Source organism: Peromyscus leucopus, chromosome 8b, assembly GCF_004664715.2.
Source record: "Peromyscus leucopus breed LL Stock chromosome 8b, UCI_PerLeu_2.1, whole genome shotgun sequence".
NCBI lineage: Eukaryota > Metazoa > Chordata > Mammalia > Rodentia > Cricetidae > Peromyscus > Peromyscus leucopus.
The window spans coordinates 37,088,488-37,111,993 of NC_051086.1; the positions used below are offsets into that span (position 1 = coordinate 37,088,488).

A 23,506-nucleotide genomic window follows, 5' to 3' on the forward strand; every position below is an offset into this window, starting at 1 on the left:
TTTAAAAAGATAACAAAAACAAAAGAACAAGAACTACTGTTTGAATCTAGGCAAGGGTAAGACCATGCTAAAGATATATGTAGTTTATGCACCATTTTTAGCAGTATTAAAGCATCTGGATTTGACTAAGTATTCTTACTCGTCACTTTTATATTTTTCCATGTTTTCTTCTTACTGGTCAATCTCTGTTAGTTTGAAGAACTTCCCTTTACCATTTAAGATGGATCTGGTGGAGATAAATTCTCTTCGTTGCTTTTGTTTGTCTGGGGATGTTATCTCTTTGATCAGGTGCAGTATTCTTTTTTTTAAGCACTTACATATGTTCATTTATTTTGTTTGTAAGGGGATGGCAGACATGCATGCCACTGCGCACATATGGAGTCAGGACCACTTGACAGTTGGTTCTCTCTTTACATCATGTGGATTCCAGGAATGGTTCAGGTTACCAGGCTGGGCAGCAGCACCTGTTTAACATCTCCCTGGCCCTGGATGCAGTATTCTTGATTAACAGTGTTTAATCTTTGGTGGTGTGAAACTTTCATGCCACTTTTTCCTGCATTGGAAGGTTCCTGCTAAGTCTGCTGTCATGTGAATTAGGATACTTGTGTTATCAGTATGTTTTCACATACAGCCTTTAGAATCTTTGAATTTTTATATGTACATGTGTTTTGCCTCTGTGTATGTCTATACTTGGATTACATGTGTGCTTGCAGAGGCCAGAAGAGGGCATCAGATGCCCTGGAACCAGAGTTACAGATGGTTGTGAGCTGCCATGTGGGTGCTAGTAACTGAACTCGGTGCTCTTCAAGTGCAGCCAGTACTCCTTAACAGCTAAACCATCTCTCCAGCCCTTTTATTTTAAAAGCTTGACTATAGAGATATCTTGGGGGATAGGTGTAGTAACTGGTTACCTTTAACTTTTTAGTATATATAAATGTTTGTATCCTAACATAGATTTGGGACATTTCTGTTACTATTTCACTCAACATCCTTCTTCTACTTTGACATCAAGTTCTTCTTGAGACCCTGTAACTTGAATATTCTTTACTTTCTTTACCATCACAAAGTGTTCATAAGTTTGCTTCACTTTTTTTCTCCATGTATTTTTTTCCTAGATTATGTGTGTGTGCATGCACGTGCACACAAGCACATTTGTGCAGGTGCCCAAGGAGGTTAGAAGAGTGTGTCAGATTCTCTTAGGATTTTGAGTTAACAGGCTGTTAGTTGTGAGCCACATGATGTGGGTGCTGGGAACCAAACATCATTCATTGTAAGAGCAGCATATTTTCCAGTAGCTGGTTACAAGGTGACTAATTTTTTTTCTTGTTTCATCTGTTATGCTGTTAATGCCTTCTGTTAGTTTTAAATTCTTTTGAGTGTATTTTTTCAGTTCAAGGGTTCTGTTTAGTTTTGTAAGAGTTCACTTCTACCTCTTTTAAGTTTCAGTTAAAGTACTGAAACATTTTTTTAATTTCATTTTCTTCAATCTTTAAAATTGGTGTTTCAAGTTCTCTGAGATTTCTGACACTTTGACTGAAGTAAAATCCTGTTTTCTTGAAATATATTGATACTTTGTGGCATGTGCCATTGAATGCTGGTACCATTGAATGCTGGTGCCATTCTTTGGGTGTTGAGGTATCCTAATCATTGTAATATAGCGTGGTTTGATCCTGACTTTCTGTGAGCTTGTTGTCACTTTCATTATGTCAGCACTGGATAGAGCATAGGTCCACATTTGGACCATATTGTCACCACTTTGGTACTTGAGCACAATCTAAGCCTGGGTTTGTCTCGGATAGACTGAGTGTGTCATTTGGAAAGAACCAAGGGAAAACCTAAAAAGTGTAGTCTGTAACTGCAAGCTTCTGCCTAGGGTCCTGTAGGCCCTGCAGCCTCATTCATAGCTCCAAGTTTCTTTCTGGGGTCTGTTATATGGCAGTGCAAGATTCAACCTTGTTGGGGAAGAATCTCTTTGGATAGATCTCAGATCCTTGTACTCTTATGTCATATCAGTAGCCACCAATACTTGTAAGCTGTGGAGTCCATAGACTACTAAGATCAGCATGACACAGAGTCCTATGACCAAGGGTCACAGTGCATTGAGCTGCCTGTTGCTGCGGTGGACTCCTGGCCCAAGATGACTGCAGCCAGTCATAAGTGATATTATAGTAATAAAAACCCACACACTTTGTGTGTCTTCTACTGGTGCTGGGACTGTTCAGAGACTCCATCCACAGTCAGGCCATTAGGATCTGACTAGTATTTGGCTTTAGGCCATTAAGATCTGACTAGCCACTAGGTGATGGTGGCACATACCTTTAATCCAAGCACCTGGGAAGAAGAGGAAGGCGGATCTCTCTGAGTTCGAGGCCAGCCTGGTCTACAGAGTGAGCCGGGACAGCCAAGGCTATGTAGATAAACCTTGTCTTAGAAAAACTTGAGTGTTCCAAAACCTCATTCTTTACATTGACTAGTTGTGGGTCTTTGTATTAGTTCTCATCTACTGCAAGAGGAAGCTTCTCTGATAATGGCTGAGACACTGATCTGTGAATATAGCAGAATGTTATTAGTCATTTTATTGCTATGTTCCTTTAGCAGAACAATAGTATTTGGTTTCCCCTAGGCCCATGTCCCCTAGTCTTAGGTTTTTGGTCACCTGATCAGTATCAGGCATGGGTTCCATCTTGAAGAGTGGGCCTTAAATCCAGTCAGATAATGGTTGGTTACCCTGTAGTGTTTGTGCCACTGATGCACCAGCATATCCAGCAGGCAGGTCACTGATGTAGGTTTAGGGTTGGCAGCTGGCTTGATGTTTGACTTCCTCCCCTGGTAGCGTGCAGAGTACCTTTCAGTACCATGAATACTAGTCAGTAGGGTGAAGGCTCCAGTTAGGCACCAGCACAACTTCTCTATGTTCAGTGAGATATGTAAATGCTATCTGCAGGCAACAGGGCCTTACCATCAGTTTGTGGAGATGAACCAATAAGCCCTGGCAATCACCTGAGTTGTTTGGGGGTTCCATGGGAGCCAGTAACTCACTCAATTAGAAGTAACCCATTCTTGGCACATGAAGATTCATTTGGTGGTAAAAGATGTCTAGTTGGAGCATTGGCTCCCCCATTGTTTGGTGACTCCATTTAGATTCCTTTCATATATGTATATATTTTGAGAAACTTCTGTATTTGTAGGTTTCCATTTGATCCCCCAGCTGGCCATTTATGACTGAATTTTTCAAGTATTAGTTGATGTTCTGAGTACCTACACAAACCCAGTAGAATTGGGAGATGGCTATTCAAAAAGCAGCATGTTTTGTAGCACAACATAGTACGCTAAGGAAGAAGGACAAGTCCCACTGTTAATGAGATATGTATGTTCAAAATAGCCACTAACTTTATAAAATTCTTTGGTAGAGTGCTTGTCTGATATTTATAAAGAATCTGAGCCCCAACATTGCAAAACAGCATCAGTCTCCTGATTAGCCTTGTCTGATTAAAGAATCTGAACCCCAACAATGCAAAACAGCATTATGAACTATTTATGAATTTAATATTTCATATAACAGACTCAAAAGCCCATAGAATATATCTACAATAAATGCTGTAGGTTTGGATTGTTTTTTTGTTTTTTTGTTTTTTTTTTTTTTGTTTTTTTTTTTTTTGGTTTTCAGAGACAGGGTTTCTCTTGTGTAGCTTTGTGCCTTTCCTGGATCTCACTTGGTAGCCCAGGCTGGCCTCAAACTCACAGAGATCCGCCTGGCTCTGCCTCCCGAGTGCTGCGATTAAAGGCGTGCGCCACCAACGCCCAGCAAGGATTGTTTGAAGAGTGCATGAGAGCTCATTTGTTTTAGGATAACAGTGACCCACCTTCACTCTGAGAAATCCAGTCATGCTTTAGTTAACAGTGGGGATATGTTTTGAGAAAAGCATCATTAGGCAACTTTGTGATTGTGTGGACATCATAACAAGTACCCACACAAACAACATAGTACAGCTCAATCACTTGATATTGAATCTTTAAGCAATCAAGAAATGTAGTAAACATGAGTGAGGTTTTTGCCAATGTAGCATGGCACATAATATTTTACAGTGAATTTTAATTTTTTTTTTTTTGTGGCAGTGTTAGGAATGAAACCTGGCACCTTATGCATGCTAGTTGGACATTTTACCCCAGAGCTATATCCCCAGCCCTTGAACTTTTTTTCCCTTAATGTAAATAGAAGTATTCTTTCAAAGAACTGTGATGGAGTTGGGAAAAGGTTTTAGTCAGTAAAATGCTTGCCTTGCTTGCAAGCATGAGACCCTGAGTTTAATCCTCAGAACTCATGTGGAAAATCAAGCATAATGGTGTTGGTAGGATTCTTGTTGCTAACCAGCCAGCCAGCCAGCCTTTGTGATTTCCAGGCCAGTGAGGGAGACCATGTCACCAATAGTAAGTAAATAAATAGACGGTGGCAAAGGAACAACACTCAGAGTTGTCCTTTGGCCTCCATATGTACAAATGTGTATGCATGAACATACACAGCACTAGTAAAAGGTGTAGTGAAACAATCTAAACCAGTGATGGAGTCATTTATTGTCATCATCAAGTATTGGTTATTATATATAACTATTGCTGCGTTTCTATACACCTGGCAGGACAGAAGCTCTGTTGACACAAGTCACCACAGACACAAGTCATGTATTGCACTATGACCTTGCTGTAGCTACAAGGTCACTAGGAAGTAGGGATTTTTCATTTCCTTTGTAATGGGACCACCATTGTGTATATGGTTTGTTGCTAACTGCATTGTATGACTTCAACTTTTTTGCTTGGGTCAAGTCTCTTATTTTATTCCTAATCCTAAACTGGTCTTTGTTCGAATGCCCTGAATAATTTCTGCAGTGCTTTTGTTGGTACAGTTACAAAAACAGTTGCTGGTGATCTGTGGTGTTGTCATGTCCCAGATGGTTAGTTTTCTGTCTTCCTCACTGCTTCTCCTTTCAGGCTCCATCAAATAGCTTTCAAGTACACTCTGTGAGTGATTAGCATTCCCTTTCTAGCATTTGAATTGTGACTGCAAACAAAATTCTGTTAAGACTTTTGGTCTGCCTCTATTGGTGTTCTTTCATTTTCTGTTTTAGAGGAGCTAAGTGGGGTTTATTTGGATAGATTTTGTTTCTTTTGCATACACCAAGAAACAGTAGATTTCCTCAAGCTTGTCTCATAATGGTTAACTGGTGCAAAAGCCCCTTTCTACCCGTGTTTAAAAACAAAACAAAACAAAAACCCTCACATGTTCTGGAAGTTGTCTTTTTGTGAAGTCTTGGTGTTTTGTGACTTTTAAGTTTGGTGTATTGGAAGGACTGGTATTTAGTAAGCATCCTATTCTTGTTTTCATTCTCATTTATTATGTTACCAGACAAATCGTCTAGAGTGACAAGTGTCTGCCTATAAACCAGTATCTCCTAAACAGCGTACATAGAATCATCTGTAGGGCTTTTTTGGAAACGTTTTTATCTCTGAGATTCTGGGTTAGGACCTGAGAATTCATTTTACCCCTAAACTCCCAAGTGTTGCTGATGGTACTAGTATTTCATAGGGCTTTTATTTACATGCATCAGAACTCAAACTCAATTCTGGCTTTTCTTTTGTTTTTTTTTTTTTTTGTTTGTTTGTTTTTTTTTTTTCTTTTGTCACCATCCCTGGATGATTGTTTAGGCTAGTCTTATTATGGAGCCCTTGCTGACTTGATATTCATAACATAGGCTAGGCTCAAACTCTCTGTATAGCCAGGGATGACCTTGAACTTCTGATTTTCCAGCCTCTACCTTTTGACTGTTGTGATTACAGTGATGTGCCACCATACCACCATATGTTGTTCTCTGGGTTTTTTTGTTCTTCTTGTTATTGTTGTTCTTTTTTTAATCTAACTGTACATATTTTGCATATGGTGACCACTGTGTCTTCAAGCCTAAGAGGGACCCTTTGCAGGTTTCTGGAACTCACTTTCCGTATAGCTTCCTTTCTGTCTCCTTCCTGCTTTGCAAATTGTAGCTACTTTCTACTCCCTACCTGCCAACTCTTTTCAAGTCAGTATGGTTTATCACCAAATGTATATTTCTGTTTCAAGAATCACTTGCCTTTGTTTCTTGATGTCATTCTCTCTTCTGAAAAGCCTTTCCTGGGGCTAGTAGTGCTTAACCCATAAAAAGTGCTTGTAGCCAAGCTTGAATACCTGAGTTTGGTTCCCAGGACGCACAAGGTGCATGGAGAGACCCTACTCCCAAAAGTTATTCTCTGGCCTCCAAACCCCTACAGAATAAATGGAACTGTAATAAAAAAGTATAAGTCTTTCATGTATTGGTTTTTATTGTTAGGAGTTTTAGGTGGTTGGTTGAGTCTCTTTTACTCTGTCTTCACCTAAACTTGAAATCCCAACAATTTTTTCTTTGGATGTGCCAAGGGTACCCTTAAAAGTTTTGCTGGAATGGCAGGTTCAGTATTACAATGTTTATTTCTCACCTTCTGGCATTTACATACCAAGTACTGCAAGGTACAGACTACCTCTGATGTATTCCTTTGTTCATTCTGTCCAGCAGTATATCATGTTTAATTAGATCTAGATGTCTTTGAACTGTGGTAAGATACAGTAGGAACATTAATCTAGCCCTATGGCAAAACCATAAGTTAACATTACCCCACATGAAAGCAAACTATTTCTTACAATCAAAATGGGGAAGACTGCACTAACCAGTTGATGATGCCTAGTTCCAGCAACTATATTATGTCTGAAACTGCAACTGTGATGGGAGATAGAAATGGTCCACACAAATTGAAACAGTATGATAAGGACTATCACTCCCTGCTATGCAAGTGTGTCCTGGTGTCATTAGTCCCTTGCTTCACCCTCCACCCCCACCGCCACACCTTCTGAAGAAATTTTGTCTTTGGTTTACTACTTTGTTCCTGGGAGTTGGACAGTTTCAGAGGTTTACATTCAGCTTGCTTGTGCCACAGCTTACTTAACTGAGGTCATGGAGCCATTGTTGAGGTTATTCTAACTGCCAAGTATATAAACTCTAAATTTAAGAACAAAGAACAACTGCTACTAGGTGAGTCTGTGGGCTTGGTGGATCCGCTGTGAGTTAGGCTGTTGCCAAGACTATTCTCTCCATTCAACAGATTCAGAGTAAAGTTGGTTCTTTTGCCTTAACAGAGCTTTGAACTGGGATCATTATCTTAGTTCCTTTCAGTTGGTGGGTGGCAGGACTAAGATGACATCTCATATCTGATACCTTGGTGCTATCCATGGACTTTTTAATAACATTGATAGGCTTCTTAATCTTACTGTACTTGGATGTCTGAAGTTAGGTAACCTTACTCCTGTCCCACTGTACTAGTCAGAACAAATCATAGAACTAACCCAGATCAGTAGGAAAAAGACAGATTCCGGTTCTTGATGGAAGTTGGTAGTCTCTTGCAGGAGAGCATGTGGAATAAGAAATAACTTTGTACCTTTATTGGACGTTTAATTTATTATATCCGCTATCTTCCAAATCTTTGTAGAACTTTCTTACTTGACATAGTTTTCTCTTTTAATCTGGTTACCCTTTTTATACACTTAAAAATCTTTTTCACTCCATAGTTAGTTGGAAATTGTGATCTTTGGGTTCAGGGTTACTGTTGCTCTTCTTAGTACCCCCATGTTGCCTTATTAACTTACTGGAAAGCAAGTTAGTTAATAAGTTGTCTTGGTTTCTTTTTCCTCTGTTACTAATTTGTATTTGGCAAGTTACCTATTACAGTGTGACAGTAGTTAGAAGCGATCTGTGCTGATAGACATTCCTTACAAGAGAGTAAGAGATACATGTTATATAAAGAATTTAAACTTGTCTGCTTTTTATTATCACCCTATCTATACCAATAATCTTAAATAACATGAGTAGCAAAACATGTCAGAACAGGTCTTTCTGTTGTGGGATGTTGACTGTTGTGAAGTTCTCATTTTTGTATGTCAAGGCTCATAGTTAAGATTATATTTTATCATCCTGGTGTTTTTGTTTTATAACTAGTTATCAGAGGGCTGAAGAAAGATTGCCTCTGCTTTCAGAGTGAACAGTAGTGTTGTCCATTGAGTATGTTTTTACTTAGTAGGAAATTATAACACCGAGTTTCTTTAGAATCTTTAGAAAATCATGATCGAAGGGGACTTTGAAAAACCATGAAGCTGGAGAGAGGTGGCTTAGTCAGTGGTTTAAGACTGTATACTGCTCTTGCATAGGAACTGAGTTGAGTTCCCAGAACCTACTGTGGGCAGCTCATAATCACCTGTAACTCCATCTCCAGAGGAATCATATTTCTCTGGATTCGGTAGGTACTTGCAATCACATGAACATTCCCCTCACCCCCATCTTATACACATAATTTAAAATAAAATAAGTGTATATAAAAAAAAGGAAAAACCAGATCTTTCAGAGGCGTTAGATGGGATGCCTAAAGATGTGTAACCTACAAACACTGAGACTAATCTGAAGGAAACTGAAAACAGATTAAGTAGCCTGTGTGGTAATATTTCAAATATTTAGTATCCACAAACTTGTGGATACTAAATAAGGTCATATCTGTTTAGAAATGAAAAGTTAGTTAATTAGATAAGTAATGAATTTTTTGCTTTTGTATTGTTTGAATAGATGCCATGCTCATGTAGAAAAAGGAGTTCCTGGAGGGAACGCCTTACTTTCTCTCTGTTTTGTTTTCGAGACAAGAGTTTCTTTGTGTAGTCCTGGCTGCCCTAGAGCTTGATTTGTAGACCAGGCTGGCCTCAAACTCACAGAGATCCATCTTCCTCTGCCTCCCAAGTGCTGGGATTAAAAGTGTGCACCACCACCATTGATAATCCAGAGACTCATGTGGCTCTTGTATAGTTAACAGAGCCCTGCCTTAAATGGTTAGATGTTTAAAAAGAGATTTTGGAGGGGGGCTGTCATATTTTAGAATGTATATTTGAAAATTAATCTAAAAACTTTTCTGTTCCACAGGACTTAAATACTATTTATTCTTACCTCCATGGAATGGAAATACTGTCAAACCTCAGGGAGCATCAGCTTAGGTAAGTGTAACTGGTTTACCAGTCAGTGCTGTATACTCTCATTTGTTCACCAGATACTTGGTAAGCACCTTTTACAGTCATCCTGTTTTAGGCATTCAAAATACTTAGATCTCTAGTGTCCTAGAGTTTGAAAGCACAATAAAAACTATGTATCCTATGCAGAAAGGATAAGTACTGTGATTTTGATACATCATGGTGATGTGAAGTCACTTGATAGCTGCTTATGTTTAGTTGATTACTGAAGACCTCTCATAGGAAGTAGGTTTTGAGTAGAGGCTTCTGTGACAGGACAAGACAAGAAAGAGGACTTTGGTTTCTGGTGCTTAGTTAAAGAGAGTTAAAATAAAGTAGTCTCAGGGGCCAGATGACTTAGGAAGTTTTGTAGGGCTAGGGACAAAAATTTCTGTTTCTTATTCCAGTTTTTCTTAGTCATGATGTCTTAGTCATATAAGCTGCAGTTTTGTCTTCATAAAATGGGGTGATAGCTTTGTCTTGGTTACAATGCTTTAAGGTTACATGAGAATAACTAAAGCAAAGAACTATGCTTTCAACATATACCAAATAGTGGAACTGTCATAGGTTTCTTTCTGTTGCTGTGATAAAGACCATAACCAGAGCAACTTGGGAAGGAAAGGGTTTATTTGACTTGCAGTTTCCCATCACAGTTCATAATTGAGGGAAGCCACAGCAGGAACTGAAGCAGAGGCCATGGAAGAACACTGCTTACTTGTTCCCCAAGGCTTGCTCAGTTTGCTTTTTTATACAATCCAGGGCCACCTGCCCACAGATAGTACTGACCTCAGTGATTTGGACCTTTCCACATCAATCATTAAATTAAGAAAATGCCTCATAGACTTGCATACAGTCTAGTCTGACAGAGGCAAATCCTCAGATTCCCTCTTCCGATTATGTGTAGGTTTGTATCAAGTTGACATATACTAAGCAGCGTAGAACTCAAAACTCCGTATTTTCTTTTTGACGATTCTCTTATTAGTTGTGCCAGATGCTTAAAATGAGCACAATATGTTAGCCTGACATGAGTTCCTGTAGCCAAGATCTATGTATTTTTTGAACCTCTCCTTTCTCTTTAAGATAGTCAGACCTTGCCAGGCCATGGTGGTGTACAACTTTAACCCCAACACTTAGGAAAGCAGAGGCAGGCAGATCTCTGAGTTCAAGGCCAGCCTGGTCTACATTGCAAGTTCCAGGATACAGAGAAACTTGTCTCAAAAAAACAAAAAAAAAAAGAAAGTCAGATCTGTGTATCTGAGATCATGTGGTTATGTTTTCGACACTTTAGAGTGCTGTAAAGCATTATTGTTGTGATTTTGTATATTTTCATTCAACCTTTCTTTCCATGACCCATATAGCTAACTGCCTTTCCTCAGTGGCCAATGTTCTGATGATGAACTAGGGTGTTACAGTATCATTTATTTTTTATTGCATTCTGTTTGCTTGCCTTTTTTTTTTTTTTTTTTTTTTTTTTTTTTTTTTTTTTTTTTTTTTGAGACAGGGTTTCTCTGTGTAATTTTGGTGCCTGTCCTGGATCTCACTCTGTAGACTAGGCTGGCCTCGAACTCCCAGAGATCCTCCTGGCTCTGCCTCCCGAGTGCTGGGATTAAAGGCGTGCACCACCACTGCCCGGCACATTCTTTTTTCTATACAATGTAACTCAGATGTTAGTATTTGTGAGTAAATCAGGAAGAAATTAAAACTAAAAATTAGAAGTCATATTAAAATGTATTTACTTTTAAAGATTCTGTAAAAATGCAACAAATCTATATACTTGGCAGATTTTTTTTTGTATATATGTGTTGTTGCCAGTAACTGTTCTTCACAAGATGTGGGAATGAACCATTCAAATGTATGTTTTATTATAATAAAAATTATTTAGTGTGGATTGGCAGGCTTTATAATGTGTATATTAAGTTCATGCCACTTAATAGCTATTGCTTTTTTGGTTTTGTAGTTTTATTTTACTTGGCTGGATTTGGGGGTCTAAAATCTTAACATTGCTTTGATGGACCTCAAATTTGTGCCAGTCTTTGGAAGCCTCTGCCTCAGTCCATCTTCCTCTGTCTGGAGGGCTAGGGTTACAGCCATATGCCACTATGACTGGCTCACATTACTTCTCAAACATCGAAAGGCAGAATACTTGATGATATACCAAAATATTATCATCTCTTGCTTTTATTAAAAATGTTACTGTATTACGTATATTTCCAAGCTTGGTAAAAATTTAGTTATATGTCTAATAATTTTCTAATGATACAGCAGTTTTTGAAACAAAATGTAAGATAAAACCTTAGCTTTTTACCCTTTTTATTAGGTTAATGTCTGCAAGAGCACGCTATGAGAGATACAGTGGCAATCAGATGCTTTTTTGGTAAGTATTTTTATGATTACCTTAGATTAATGACATATTCAAATCTTGACTTTTCACAGTAAAATTTGTTTGGTAATCATAAACTGAAGTATAGTACATACAAAACATAGGAAATGGTCTAGTGCATCAAATGTTAGAAATATATACAACTGTAACCACAATTGCTAGAGACTGGCTTTCTGGAAAGCTCTACTCAGCACTGTTTTAGCATGGTAACTGTAATTATGACTTCCTTACTGATAGAAACTGTAATCTGGTTGTATGTAGCAGATGTCAGGCCAGGATTCTTTAATGTCCATCTTTGTTCTCTTTTACTACTGTAGATAAGAGTGTATGTTGGTTTATCTGTCTGCTGTATGCTGCGGTTGCTTCCAGATATTTGCTGTTGAGAAAAATAAGCTCCCTGTGGGCACTTTGCTGACACCTTTTGTACCCTTACTTACCAACTCCACTTAAACATCTTCCAAGGAATAGAATTACTAGAGTTTTGCATAGATATTAGGAGTGTCATCCAGCTTCCTACTATAGTTGTTCCAGTGTTGGTGACCATGAGCTGTGTAGTAAGTCCCAGTAACCCAATCTTTTTGTTTTGGTTTGGTATGTGTTTTTTGAGACAGGCTTTCTCTTTGTAGCTTTGGCTGTCCTCTGCCTCCCGATTGCTGGAACTAAATGCATGCACCACCAAGCCCGGCCCGGGTACCCATCTTTAACAACCTGTGTAGCCTATTTTGTGTGCTTGCTTCAGCTTGAGATGTTCTGCTCATCACTTCGTTATCTCACCGTGATTCCGTTATATAATGTCCAGTTTACTGATGATGATGAATGGTTCTCATGTTTTCAAGTTGTTTGGCTAGCTTCTAATGAAATCTTAAGTTCTGGACCATTTTTCTATTGCAGGGCCTTATTTATATTGACTTGGAAGTTTTGTCTGGATTTTTTAATCAAAATTCTTGATGGATGTGCTTACTGCAAATACTTTTCCCACTATGATTTTGTCTTTTCCATATATTTTTTTGGTTTTTTGAGATAGGGTTTCTCTGTGTAGTTTTGGTGCCTGTCCTGGATCTTGCTCTGTAAACCAGGCTGGCCTTGAACTCCCAGAGATCCACCTGGCTCTGCCTCCTGAGTGCAGGGATTAAAGGTGTGTGCCACCAGCGCCCAACTTTCTCCACATCTTTTAAAGAATATATACAGATGCCAAAGGGGTCCGATCTCCTGGAGCTGGGTTTATAAGTGGTTGTGAGCTACCCAACATAGATCCTCTGCAAGAGCAATATGTACTCTTAACCCCTGAGCCATCTCGCCAGCCATGATTAATGCTTTTTATATCTGCTTTTTAAAAATATTTACAAATACCTATCTCTGTTTCAAGACTGTAAAAATCATGTTCTGTTTTTTTTTTTTTTAAACCTTCTTTAAAAGCCAGGCGGTGGTGGCACACACCTTAAAATCCCTGCAAGCGGATCTCTGTGAGTTTGAGGCCAGCCTGGGCTACACAGAGAAACCCTGTCTCAAAAAACTGAAAAAAGAAAAAATTAAAAAAAAAATAACATAACTATATTCATTATAGCAAACAGTTATAAAACAAGAGTATAATTTTATACTAACATCTGATGGACATTAGGTAGATTTTTATTCAGTCTATTGTGTGTGTTAATGAAGGAAATCTGATTTGATATAGAGAAAAGGTTAGGAAATGAGTATTTTAGCAGCATTTAAAATAATTTATGTATTTTTCTTTGGTATAATTTCAAAACTGTTTAAGTTTCTAACAGATTAGTTACAACATAAGGATCTGAGACTTTGCCAGTGAATTCTGGATACTTTATTTAATTGAAAATGATTGTTTTGTTTTTGTTTGGTTTGGTTTTTACTTTGTTGGTAGGGGTGGAGGTGGTGTAGAGACAGTCTCACTGTGTATCAGTGGCTAGCTTGGAACTCACTTTGTAGACCAGACTGGCCTCAAATTCACAGCAATTGTCAGCCTCTGCCTCCTGAATGCTGGGATTAAAATACGTTTTTTGTTGTTGATGATGTTTTATTTTTGAAACAGGATCTCTCTGTGTAGCCCTAATGGTCCTGGAACTCTTTATATAGTACCTGGCTGACCCTTGCCTCTGTCTCCAAAGTACTGGGATTAAAGGTGTGTGCCACCACACTGGACTAAAGTACTTACAATGAGTTATTTCCTCTTCATGTGATTTTTGTGGCGTTTTGTATCAGTCATTTGGAAAATATTAATAGTAATGAATTTTGTAATTTTCCCAATTTGACACATTTTTATACATTTTATATATATATATATACATATGTATATACATATATACACACACACATATATATCCTTAGCTCATGCTACTACTAGTTTCCTTCAAAAAAATTTAGGACTGTTTCAAGCTTGTAATGATACATATCCTCTAATATTGGAATCTTTGAAAGCTTTGGTTTTATAATTTACAAACTTATAATTATGTTTTTGTGATGTCTGGCATCTCTTAATACTATTAATACCTAGCAGCTATTAATACTATTTTCACTTTCTGTATACTTGGAGAATCAACCTATCAGTTTCCATATACATAAAAACCTGTAGGACTGCCGTGGCTTTTGTTAGGATAGCATTTAGTCAGAGAGAATTGACATCTTTAGAAATACCATCATTCAGCCTGCACATACGTATATTCTTCCATTTATTTGCTGGTCTTTTAATTCTTTGCTGTAGTGTTGTTTCACTTCGTTTTTAAAGGGAAGACTGCTGCGTCTATAATTCTAGACTGGCAGGTTTTGTTGTTTGAAGTGTGTGTAGTCTTTTTCCCTCTGTAGTACTACTTAGACGTTGAGTTGGCATGTTCTGGACATTTATGTTAAAGAATCAGTATTACTGCTACTGTTTTGTGAGTGACATTGTTTTCTCATACAACCTCTGAAAAATTTTCTCCTCAGCAGTTGTCTAGTGTCCTTAAATGTGATTTTTTTTTTTTTAAGGATTTGTAGAACTTTTATTTACAAATTTTATTTTTAAATACAAATTGGTATTTTTATTTTAAAACATCCTTAGCCAGTATTTTTTCCTGATTGGCTTCTTTATTGATTTTTCTTTCCCACTTTCTTTCATTTTTGCCTCATCTTTATACCATTTTCCATTCTTTTTTTTTTTTTTTCTCTGTTATTTTCTACTGACTTTCTGGTTTATAAATTCTTGTTTTCTACTCTTTCTAGTCCTAAATAAAACTCCAGTGTTTGACTTCCTGGGATGTGTGTGTTTTGATTTTTCATAGATTTCAGTGCTTAGGTAAGTATTCTACCTTGCCTTTTTTTCTTGCGCTTACTAAATATAATAATGGATTTGTTGTTGTTTTCTATTGGTTTTCAATTATTTGGTTTTATTTTCATCAGTCTTAGTAACTTTTAACTGAATGCCAGATGCTGCGTGAAAAGTGGAAGCCCTGCCCCTCTGTCCCTGGTTTGCTTGGATGTGTGGTTTGTTCTCTTTGCTTTCTGGTGGGCAGAGTGCAGACCCCTTGATGCTGAGTTACAACACTGAGTGCTCATGTAGTAATTATTGGAAGTTTTGTTTTGGTTGCCTCTCTTTTTTAGGGACTTGGGGAAGCCTAAGATCACAACAAATAAAATGAGTAAAGAGAACTGAGAATATTCTTGAAAAGGAGGGATATTGGTAATATAACATTGAATTTGTGGTAGGTACAGAAGAGAGGGAGAGAAGATGGTAAGATCATTATGGGATGGATAGATAGATGATGAGAGTAAGATAACAAAACAGTTGCAAAGAAGAGAGGTGGTGACATTGGAATCTTGAACTCTAGATTAATGAAGATATTCCAGTGACTATATTCCAGTGGTGGAAGCAAATACTACAGTAAATGACTATGGAAACTCATTTCAAGTAGAAGATAAGATCTCTAATAGTCTGGGCATGGTGATTCACATGGAGAATCTCAGTAGTGTGAGGGTGAGGGTGGAAGATTGCCATGAATTTGAGACCAGCCTCATCAACATAGGAAGTACCAGGTTGGACTTAACAGAGCAAGACCCTGTCTCAGAAAATGGGGATTTTTAAATAAAAATCCTTAAAGAGATCAAGAAATTGAGAAGGATGAATATCAGTGTCAATATAAAACCTGATGATATCATTGTTAGTTGATAGATGAAAGGATTTGTATCAGGCAAGAATTCTACAAGAAATGGAAGGATTGACCTTTAGTGTCTGTTCACATCAGAGGACACTGACTGGTATGATCTGATGATCTAAAATGTAAAGCTGGGAATTTTTAATAAGGAAAGGAGAAGAATGGCTTGATGTCCATAGGTATAACTGAGCCATCTCTGGACCTACAGGCAAGAGAAATATGTGAGAGAAGCTGTCTACCATTTTAAGTGTCTGTAGAGGAGGCAGTGTCCTAGGAAATCCTGAGAGAACACATAGAGAAGGAAAGATATCTTTCAGATGTCTAATGAGTTCGGAAGACTTAAGTGTTTTTATCCTTGTTCTTGGTTGTTAAATGGATGGAAGATTTAATGAGTACCTGCAGTATTTAAATTTTTGCTGTCAAGTATAACATTTTGACAATTCCCAATAAATGAGTGTTAAATAGGGGAGTTCTAAAAATACTAGGGCATTTGGTAAAAGTTGTTGAATTGTATTAAATAACAGCAACAACAAAAGAATATCCTCACTTTCTCTTTCTCTCTCACACACACATACACTCTCTCCCTCACATTCTCTGGTATGCTAGAAATGGAACCTTGGGCCTCAAACATGCTGGACAATTGCTCTATCACTGAGCTAAACTCTTTACTCCCTTAGTGGCTTCTAATTGGAATTACTTTTCAATCAAACTCTACTGGACTTGAAGTTTAGGCTATGACATTATATGAAATTTTAAATTGTCTGCAGATGTAAGTACTTGTAAATAAATAGGCTTTGTCTATAATGGTAGTATTTTGTTTCCCACAAGTTGACTCTGAACACCTGATACTTTCAATCTTCCTAAATCTTCTGGGAAGTCACATTTGTACTTAAGAATATGTTTTCTAATTTTCAGTGGGATATTTCTAAAATAGATTGTCTAAAAACTTACATTGATTGATAAATATTCTATGGGGCAGTATCCCTCCTTTTACCACCCCACATTCTTAACAACTGCTGACTTGGCATACTTTTGATCAGCTCTTTCCAGTTGGGCCTAAAGTTAATGATAACAATGTTGGTCTTATTCTTCAGCCTTAACCCCATCTTCTAATGCTGAGTGTTTTCTGTCCTACCTTTCATAAGTATTGTGTTTTCTTTATGATGTGTGTGCTGTACTTTGCTATCCAATATGTACATCTACATGTATCTCCTATATGACTGTACTTTGTAGTGATTGTATGATTGCCCATCATACACAGATAAAAGGACAGTTGGAAAATAGATGAACAATAAATAAAATGAACCCCTGAAACTGTGTTATGAAGAGGTAGAAATGACAAAATTGTGAGCTGCAGGATAGAATGCCTTTTTGCCCTTTGCAGTATAGTACTGTATTTTAGAGAAGAGCTAATTTTGATTTTCAGTATCATTAAACAATGATTAGGCAGTATTTTCATCAACTTCTAAGTTGGGTTAATTTCTGAGAATTTCCTTAAAATATATTTAATGTGTTCTCGTGTTTTCTGTTTACTAGTGATGTGAAGTTTTTTTCCCCCCTTCTGTGTTTGTTGATAATTAACTGCTTTTTCCCCATGTGAACATGCACTATGTAAAATGTTAGGCAACATGCAGATTCCCCAATATTGTTACTTAATTTTTAATGATTTACAGCATTATCGGAAGTACTGCATGCTTTGTATTCATACTGAATCTGCACATATGTACACATTTTTATTTGTTTACTCTTTTTCTTATATATTTAAACAGTTCAGAAACTATTGCCAGATGTTGGTATATCCTGCTTTCTGGATCTGTACTTGTAAAAGACTCTATGGTCCTTCCTCCTTGCAGGTAAGTTTCCACTGATACTGTGTGGTTTTGTTTTGTGACTGGGTCTTTCTTTTGTATCTTTGAACTTGTGCTCTAGCCTCAGCCACAGTGCTGGGATTTTCGCATAGTCTGCTCCATCTAGCTAGACAAAGTTAATATTATTAGTTTTTTGTTCCTTATAAAAGTATATTTTTCTGTTACCATTGGACATTTTTGGCAGGCATTTAATACTTACACTTCTGATATAATTTTTCCCTTTCTATTTGAACCTTATTCAGTTATATAATTAGAACAAGTGGTAGTGGTAGTTTTCTGTAAGATAGAGATAATAATAATCCTCAGTAAGTGTTGTCAAGAGGCATTAGCACGTTCTGCTACTCAGAACTCTCAGAGGTCTGTAAGAGCGCATACTCTAGAGCCAGATTGCTGAAGTTCTTATTTTTACCTAGTGATTCTTTGGCAGATTATTCGATCCCTCTAAGTTTACTCAGAAATGGGTATAATAGTAGAAAGTGGTTTAATAGACTGGGTGTGTGAAATAGACTAGTTAGTCTAAATAAATCTCTTTTAGAAAAGTTCCTGGCTAGTGAAAGTAGTTATTAACAGTCTTCATAATTACTTGTTGGTTTTTTTTGTTGTTGTTGTTGTTTTGAGACAGGGTTTCACTTGGTAGCCCTGGAAGGCCTTAGGCTCACAGAGATCCACCTGCCTCTGCTTTCTGAGTGCTGAGATTCAAGGCCTGCACCACCACTGCTGGCTTACTTTTTTTTTTTTTTTTTTTTTTCTTTTTTTCGAGACAGGGTTTTTCTGTGTAGTTTTGGTGCCTGTCCTGGATCTCACTCTGTAAATCAGGCTGGCCTCTAACTCACAGAGATCCACCTGGCTCTGCCTCCCGAGTGCTGGGATTAAAGGCGTTTGCCACCACTGCCCAGTGCTTTGTTTTTTAAATGTTTCTTTAAAATGTATTCTTTCACAGTTTTTTATATTTTGATTCTGTTCCTTCCCTACTAACCCCCTTCTCAGCAAGTCTTCTCAGTGTGTGTATGCATCTGTGTGCTCATGCTGTGCCGTGGTGTGCATGTGGGGGAAATTGGAGGACAACTTGAAAGAGTTGGTTCTCTCCTTCTATCACATGGTTTCCAGGGATACAACTCAGGTCCTCTACTTGGCCGCAAGCACTTTTATCCTCTGAACCATTTCATTGTTCCAAGAAAACTTTTAAAGTGGAACATGAAATTGCAGCTAATTAGTTTAGTAGTGTTAAATGTATTAATAGACTTAAATACCAGGGCACAGAGTATCTCAGCTTATATGCCATTTTAAAAGTCACCTCTGGAATTCTCAAACTTTACATTGTGATTTTTCATAAGGAGAATAAAACATGTTAACTTTTTACAAAAAAAAAAATATTGATTCTTGGTTATTTAAACCTTTCTGCTATTCCCTTCCTTGTGTTTATGAAACTCAAGATAATGGGTTTGCATTGAGTCAGTTCTGAAACCACTGCTCGTGATTGTTTTTAGGATTAGTATTTTCTTTTTAATATTTCTTCAGTCTTCCTGTAGTTTTTAAATAGTCAAAATTTAGTTGTAAAACCTGTTGTAGCCAATAACTGGCTATTAGTTTGTAATCTATGCAATGAAATTTGAATTTTAAAATAACTCATAGGAGTATGTGAGTTCCTCTGAAAATAAAAGTATGTTAGACATAGCCACCAAAACACACAGAGCAAATATGATTAGTTATACTAGTTTATTTAGTCTTTATATTAAAGAATATGAGTAGCAGATTTGTGTGTGTGTGTGTGTGTGTGTGTGTGTGTGTGTGTGTGAAGAAATTGTTAAAGGTTATTGGGCATGTGTTAAGACAATGTTTATAGTCCAGCTGCATAAGTGCTGTAGAAGCTAGGTAAAGAGACTGATGGGTGTCCTCTTTTTGCCCTCTTAATTATTAAGAGTCTGCTCTGGGACTGAACAGAGTAAAGTGCTTTCTACCCAAGCATAAGGACCTGAGTTTGGATGCCTAGCAAACATAAAAGACAGATGTCCAGATGTACATTCATAATCCCAGCATGATATCTGGTAGTAGTTTGGAATAGAGGGGGTGGAGAGAGACAGGATCATAGGACGACTTGCCAAAACAATGAGCCCTGGGTTCGCTGAGAGACACTGTTTGTGAAAATAAGATGTAAAATGATAGAGCAAGACACCTAGTGTTCACCTCTAGCCTGCGTACACATACTATAGAATACAATAACAGCCTTCTCCACAGCAGATGTCCTTTTGTGGTCTACATGGACACAGATACCTTTAAGTTCTGTACCTGTTCTGAAAGGTGCTCATCTAGGCATCTCTTCCCAGACTTCCTTGTTACCAGGCTTCCAATTCTGTTCTTTGAAGTCCCTGACCATTCAAAATTAGTAACTGTCTATTAGATCATAGTTGTGATCATCTGTTTATGAGGTAAACAATCAAAGGAAAAAATCAATAAAGTTATATATAACAACCAGAATGCATTAGATGTGTTACTTCAAGTTTCATTTCCTAGAAATACCCCTTTTCAACTTTAGTAGGATCAGCATTCCTTGGAAGTATGGGTAAGAGCCACAAGAATTAATAGCAAGAGTAACGAGTGGCTTTCTACTTCTTTTAATAGATAGTTTAATTTAAAAAGAGTTAATTCAGGAACAGGAGAGATAGCTCAGCAGTTAGGAACACTGGCTGCCTTTCCAGCAACCCAGGTTTGATTCTCACCCACATAGCAGTTCATAACCATCTGTAACTCTAGTTCCAAGAGACCTGATACCCCCTTCTGACCTCTGAAGGTACTAGGCATACACATGACATACAGACCTACATGCAAGCACCTCTGAAGGTACTAGGCATACACATGACATACAGACATACATGCAAGCAAAACACACAGCACACAAAAAAAGTAATTTTTTAATTAAGTAAAAGAGTTCATGTAAATATGAATAGAGACAGGTTAGTCAAGATTCAAAATCCAAGTGTGATAGAAGAACTTATAACTTTGTATTGGCCTATAATACAGGGATGAACTAGATCAGTTGAGATGGAAGTTGGAAGTTCATTATTGTGTGATTCTTCCACTATTTACTATTAATTGAGTAAAAAAAACAGACTTAAAGAATAAATGATGTTCTTCAAAGTAGAAACAAAAGCAATTTAAGTTTAAGAAAGGACTTTATAAGTTTTAAAATACTAAGGAAAATATTTAGTGTCACTAAGTTCCATCTGAACACTTCTGAAATGTGTCAAATTGCATGAAATAATAGGGGATTTTAAAATCTACTTTGTGCAGAGCTGTGACTGACATTACATCAAAGTGTGATTCTTTTGTTTGTCTAGTGTAAGTGGTTACAAGAACTGAAATATTAACAGCTAGACAGTAGAAATTTTATTTGAATAACATTAAAGTCTTAGAAATGGCTACCTTTTAGCTTCAAATCCCTTTTCCCTCTGAGTGTTTGTGGGTTTTTTTGTTTGGTTGGTTTGCTTCTTAATATGTAGCCCAGACTGGTTTTGAACTCTTAATCCCTGGCTTAAGTTTCCCAAGTGCTGGAATTACAGGCGGGTAGCACTCCACCAGACTCTGCTTCGGGTATATGTTGGGGAGGTGGTGTGTGTGGCAGTCAGAGCACTGCTTTTAGTGTTGTTCCTAGTGGAACCTCGGGCTTTTCCAGTAAGCTAGGATGACTGGCTGACAGCAAGCAGGAGGGATCCACTGTTCTCTGTGTCTCCCTGGCACATTGAGTCTGGAGAGTGAACTCAGGTTCTCATACTTGTTTTCACAGACTAAGCTATTTCCCTAGCTTCAGATGTTTTTGAATAGACATTTAAAAATAGAAAGTAGCACTGAAAAAAGACCTATATGTCATTTCAAGGGGGTAGAATGGTAAGAGAGGTTAAAACATAATATACTATAAAAGAACAAAAGCAAAAGAAGTGAAAAAAGTAAATATGAAGGCTTGATATTAAAGCTCAGCCTCAGCTTAATAACTGTGAATTTAATGGGAGAGTTTTTCAGTAAAAAAAAAAAAAAATGCATCAAATGCAGAGAGACAGGAAACAGATTCCAAGTGTTAAGGCTGATAAAATCTTTTTTTTTAAGGAATTTAAATAACAAGTTAATATCTCACTAAGAAAACAGCATTCCCAAATTTTATTATTAAATTGAACCCAGAATATAGAAAACAAGTTTAATGAATAGCTTAAGGTGAATTTCTTTCAGAATGTATGGACAGCTTGATATAGAAAAATTAATTGATTTAAATGATTGAGAAACTGTTCTATTTAGGTTTCTGTTGCTGTGAAGAGACACCATGACCATGGCAACTCTTATAAAGGAAAACATTTAATTGGATGGCTTACACTTCAGAGATTCAGTCCATTATCGTCATGGTGGAACATGGCAGCATACAGGCAGACATGGTGCTGGAGAAGGAGCTGGGATTCTTAAGTCTTGACCCATAGGCAGCAGGAAATGGTCTGTCTCACTGGGTGTGGCTGGAGAGTCAAAACCCAACTCCACAGTGACAAACTTCTACAACAAAACCACACCCACTCTAACAAGGCCACAACTCCTGTTAGTGCCACTCCCTTTGGTGGTCATTTTCTTTCAAACCACCCCAGAAATCAATGGAGAAAAATGCATAAATCACTGTAAAAATGCAGGAACTTTTTTTTTTGAGAAATCATACTATCCTGTTAAGAATGTTTTAATATTTAAGTTGACCCCTTTACTTTAGTTGTTGAAATGTATTTATTTTATTTATTTTGGTTTTTTTGTTTTGTTTCATTTTGTTTTTCAAGACAGGGTTTCTCTGTGTAGCTTTGCGCCTTTCCTGGAACTCACTCTATAGTCCAGGCTGGCCTCGAACTCACAGAGATCCACCTCGCTCTGCCTCCCGAGTGCTGGGATTAAAGGCCTGCGCCACCACCGCCTGGCTTTATTTTGTTTTTGTGTGTAGTGTTTATACACATTTACATAGGTGTGTCCTAACAGTCAAAGCATTGATGTCAAATGTCTTGGTCATTTGCTCTCCCCCTTATATTTTGAGACGGTGTCTCTCAAAATGTGGTGTTCACCAACTGGCTGAGCTGGCTGGTCAGTGAGCTCCAGAGATCCCTGTCACCCACCTCCTACAGCATTGTGGTTGCAGATGTGTACCACTGCTCGCTCACCTGGCTTTTGTGAATTGAAAATTAGGCCCTCATGCTTGTGCGATACGCACATTGCTCCATTCCCTCTCCCTGGCCCCCTGTCTGAAAATTATTTACTTATTTCTAAATAAATTTTACTTTCTTCTGTAGTTGAATTTACCTTTATTTTCATAGTAAAATCTAAAAGTGGATCAAGAAAGCAAGACTTCATTGGATTTGCTTTTAAAATAAAATTTAACTAATGAATTCACTTTGTTGAATCAAACATTCCTTTGTTTATTCAACAGATGAGCATCAGTTGAGTAGCCTATCTATGTAAGACATCAGATATGAGAGTTAAACTTTGTCTACCTTGATGTGGGATTTAGAATTATCATGGAAACAAACCTCTGGGCATGTCTGTGAGATATTACTCATATTAAGTTAATCTACATGAGGAGAACACACACACACACACACACACACACTATGGGTGATGCTAGGCTATGGGCTGGGTGATAGTAGTAAATACAAAAGAGAAAGCCAGCTGAACATAAGTATTTATTGCTCTGCTTCTTGACTTCGAACCCATTGTGACCATGTTTCACCTTCCTGCTGCCATATTTTTCCAGCAAGGATGGAATATAGCCCCTGAACTATATGCCAGACTAAACCTGTATTGAGTTTCTATTGCTGTGATAAAACACAATGACCAAAAGCAACTTGGGGAGGAAAGGGTTCTTTTCAACTTACATTCCATATCATAGTCCGTCATGGAAGTCAGGGCAGAAACTGAAAGCAGAGACCGTGGAGGAATGCTGCTTACTGGTTTGCTTCTCCTGACTTATAGCTTGCTTTCTATTACACACCAGGACCACCTGCCCAGG

The 23,506-nt window shown here is 37.6% G+C and overlaps 1 protein-coding gene across 14 annotated transcripts in view; it reads left to right on the top strand.

Moving 5' to 3' along the window:
• The window catches only part of Rapgef6 (Rap guanine nucleotide exchange factor 6), a 173,865-nt gene that overhangs the window by 14,382 nt on the left and 135,977 nt on the right, over nucleotides 1-23,506 (top strand). For 11 of the 14 annotated variants that reach the window (XM_028880003.1, XM_028880004.1, XM_028880009.1 and 8 more), the window contains exons 2-4: nucleotides 9,018-9,088; nucleotides 11,418-11,474; nucleotides 17,392-17,475. In XM_028880003.1, coding sequence (XP_028735836.1) covers nucleotides 9,018-9,088; nucleotides 11,418-11,474; nucleotides 17,392-17,475 — 212 coding nt within the window. Of the gene's footprint in view, nucleotides 1-9,017; nucleotides 9,089-11,417; nucleotides 11,475-14,693; nucleotides 14,767-17,391; nucleotides 17,476-23,506 lie in introns of those variants that run through there. The other 3 variants (XM_028880005.2, XM_028880006.2, XM_028880007.2) reach the window with 2 other exon arrangements.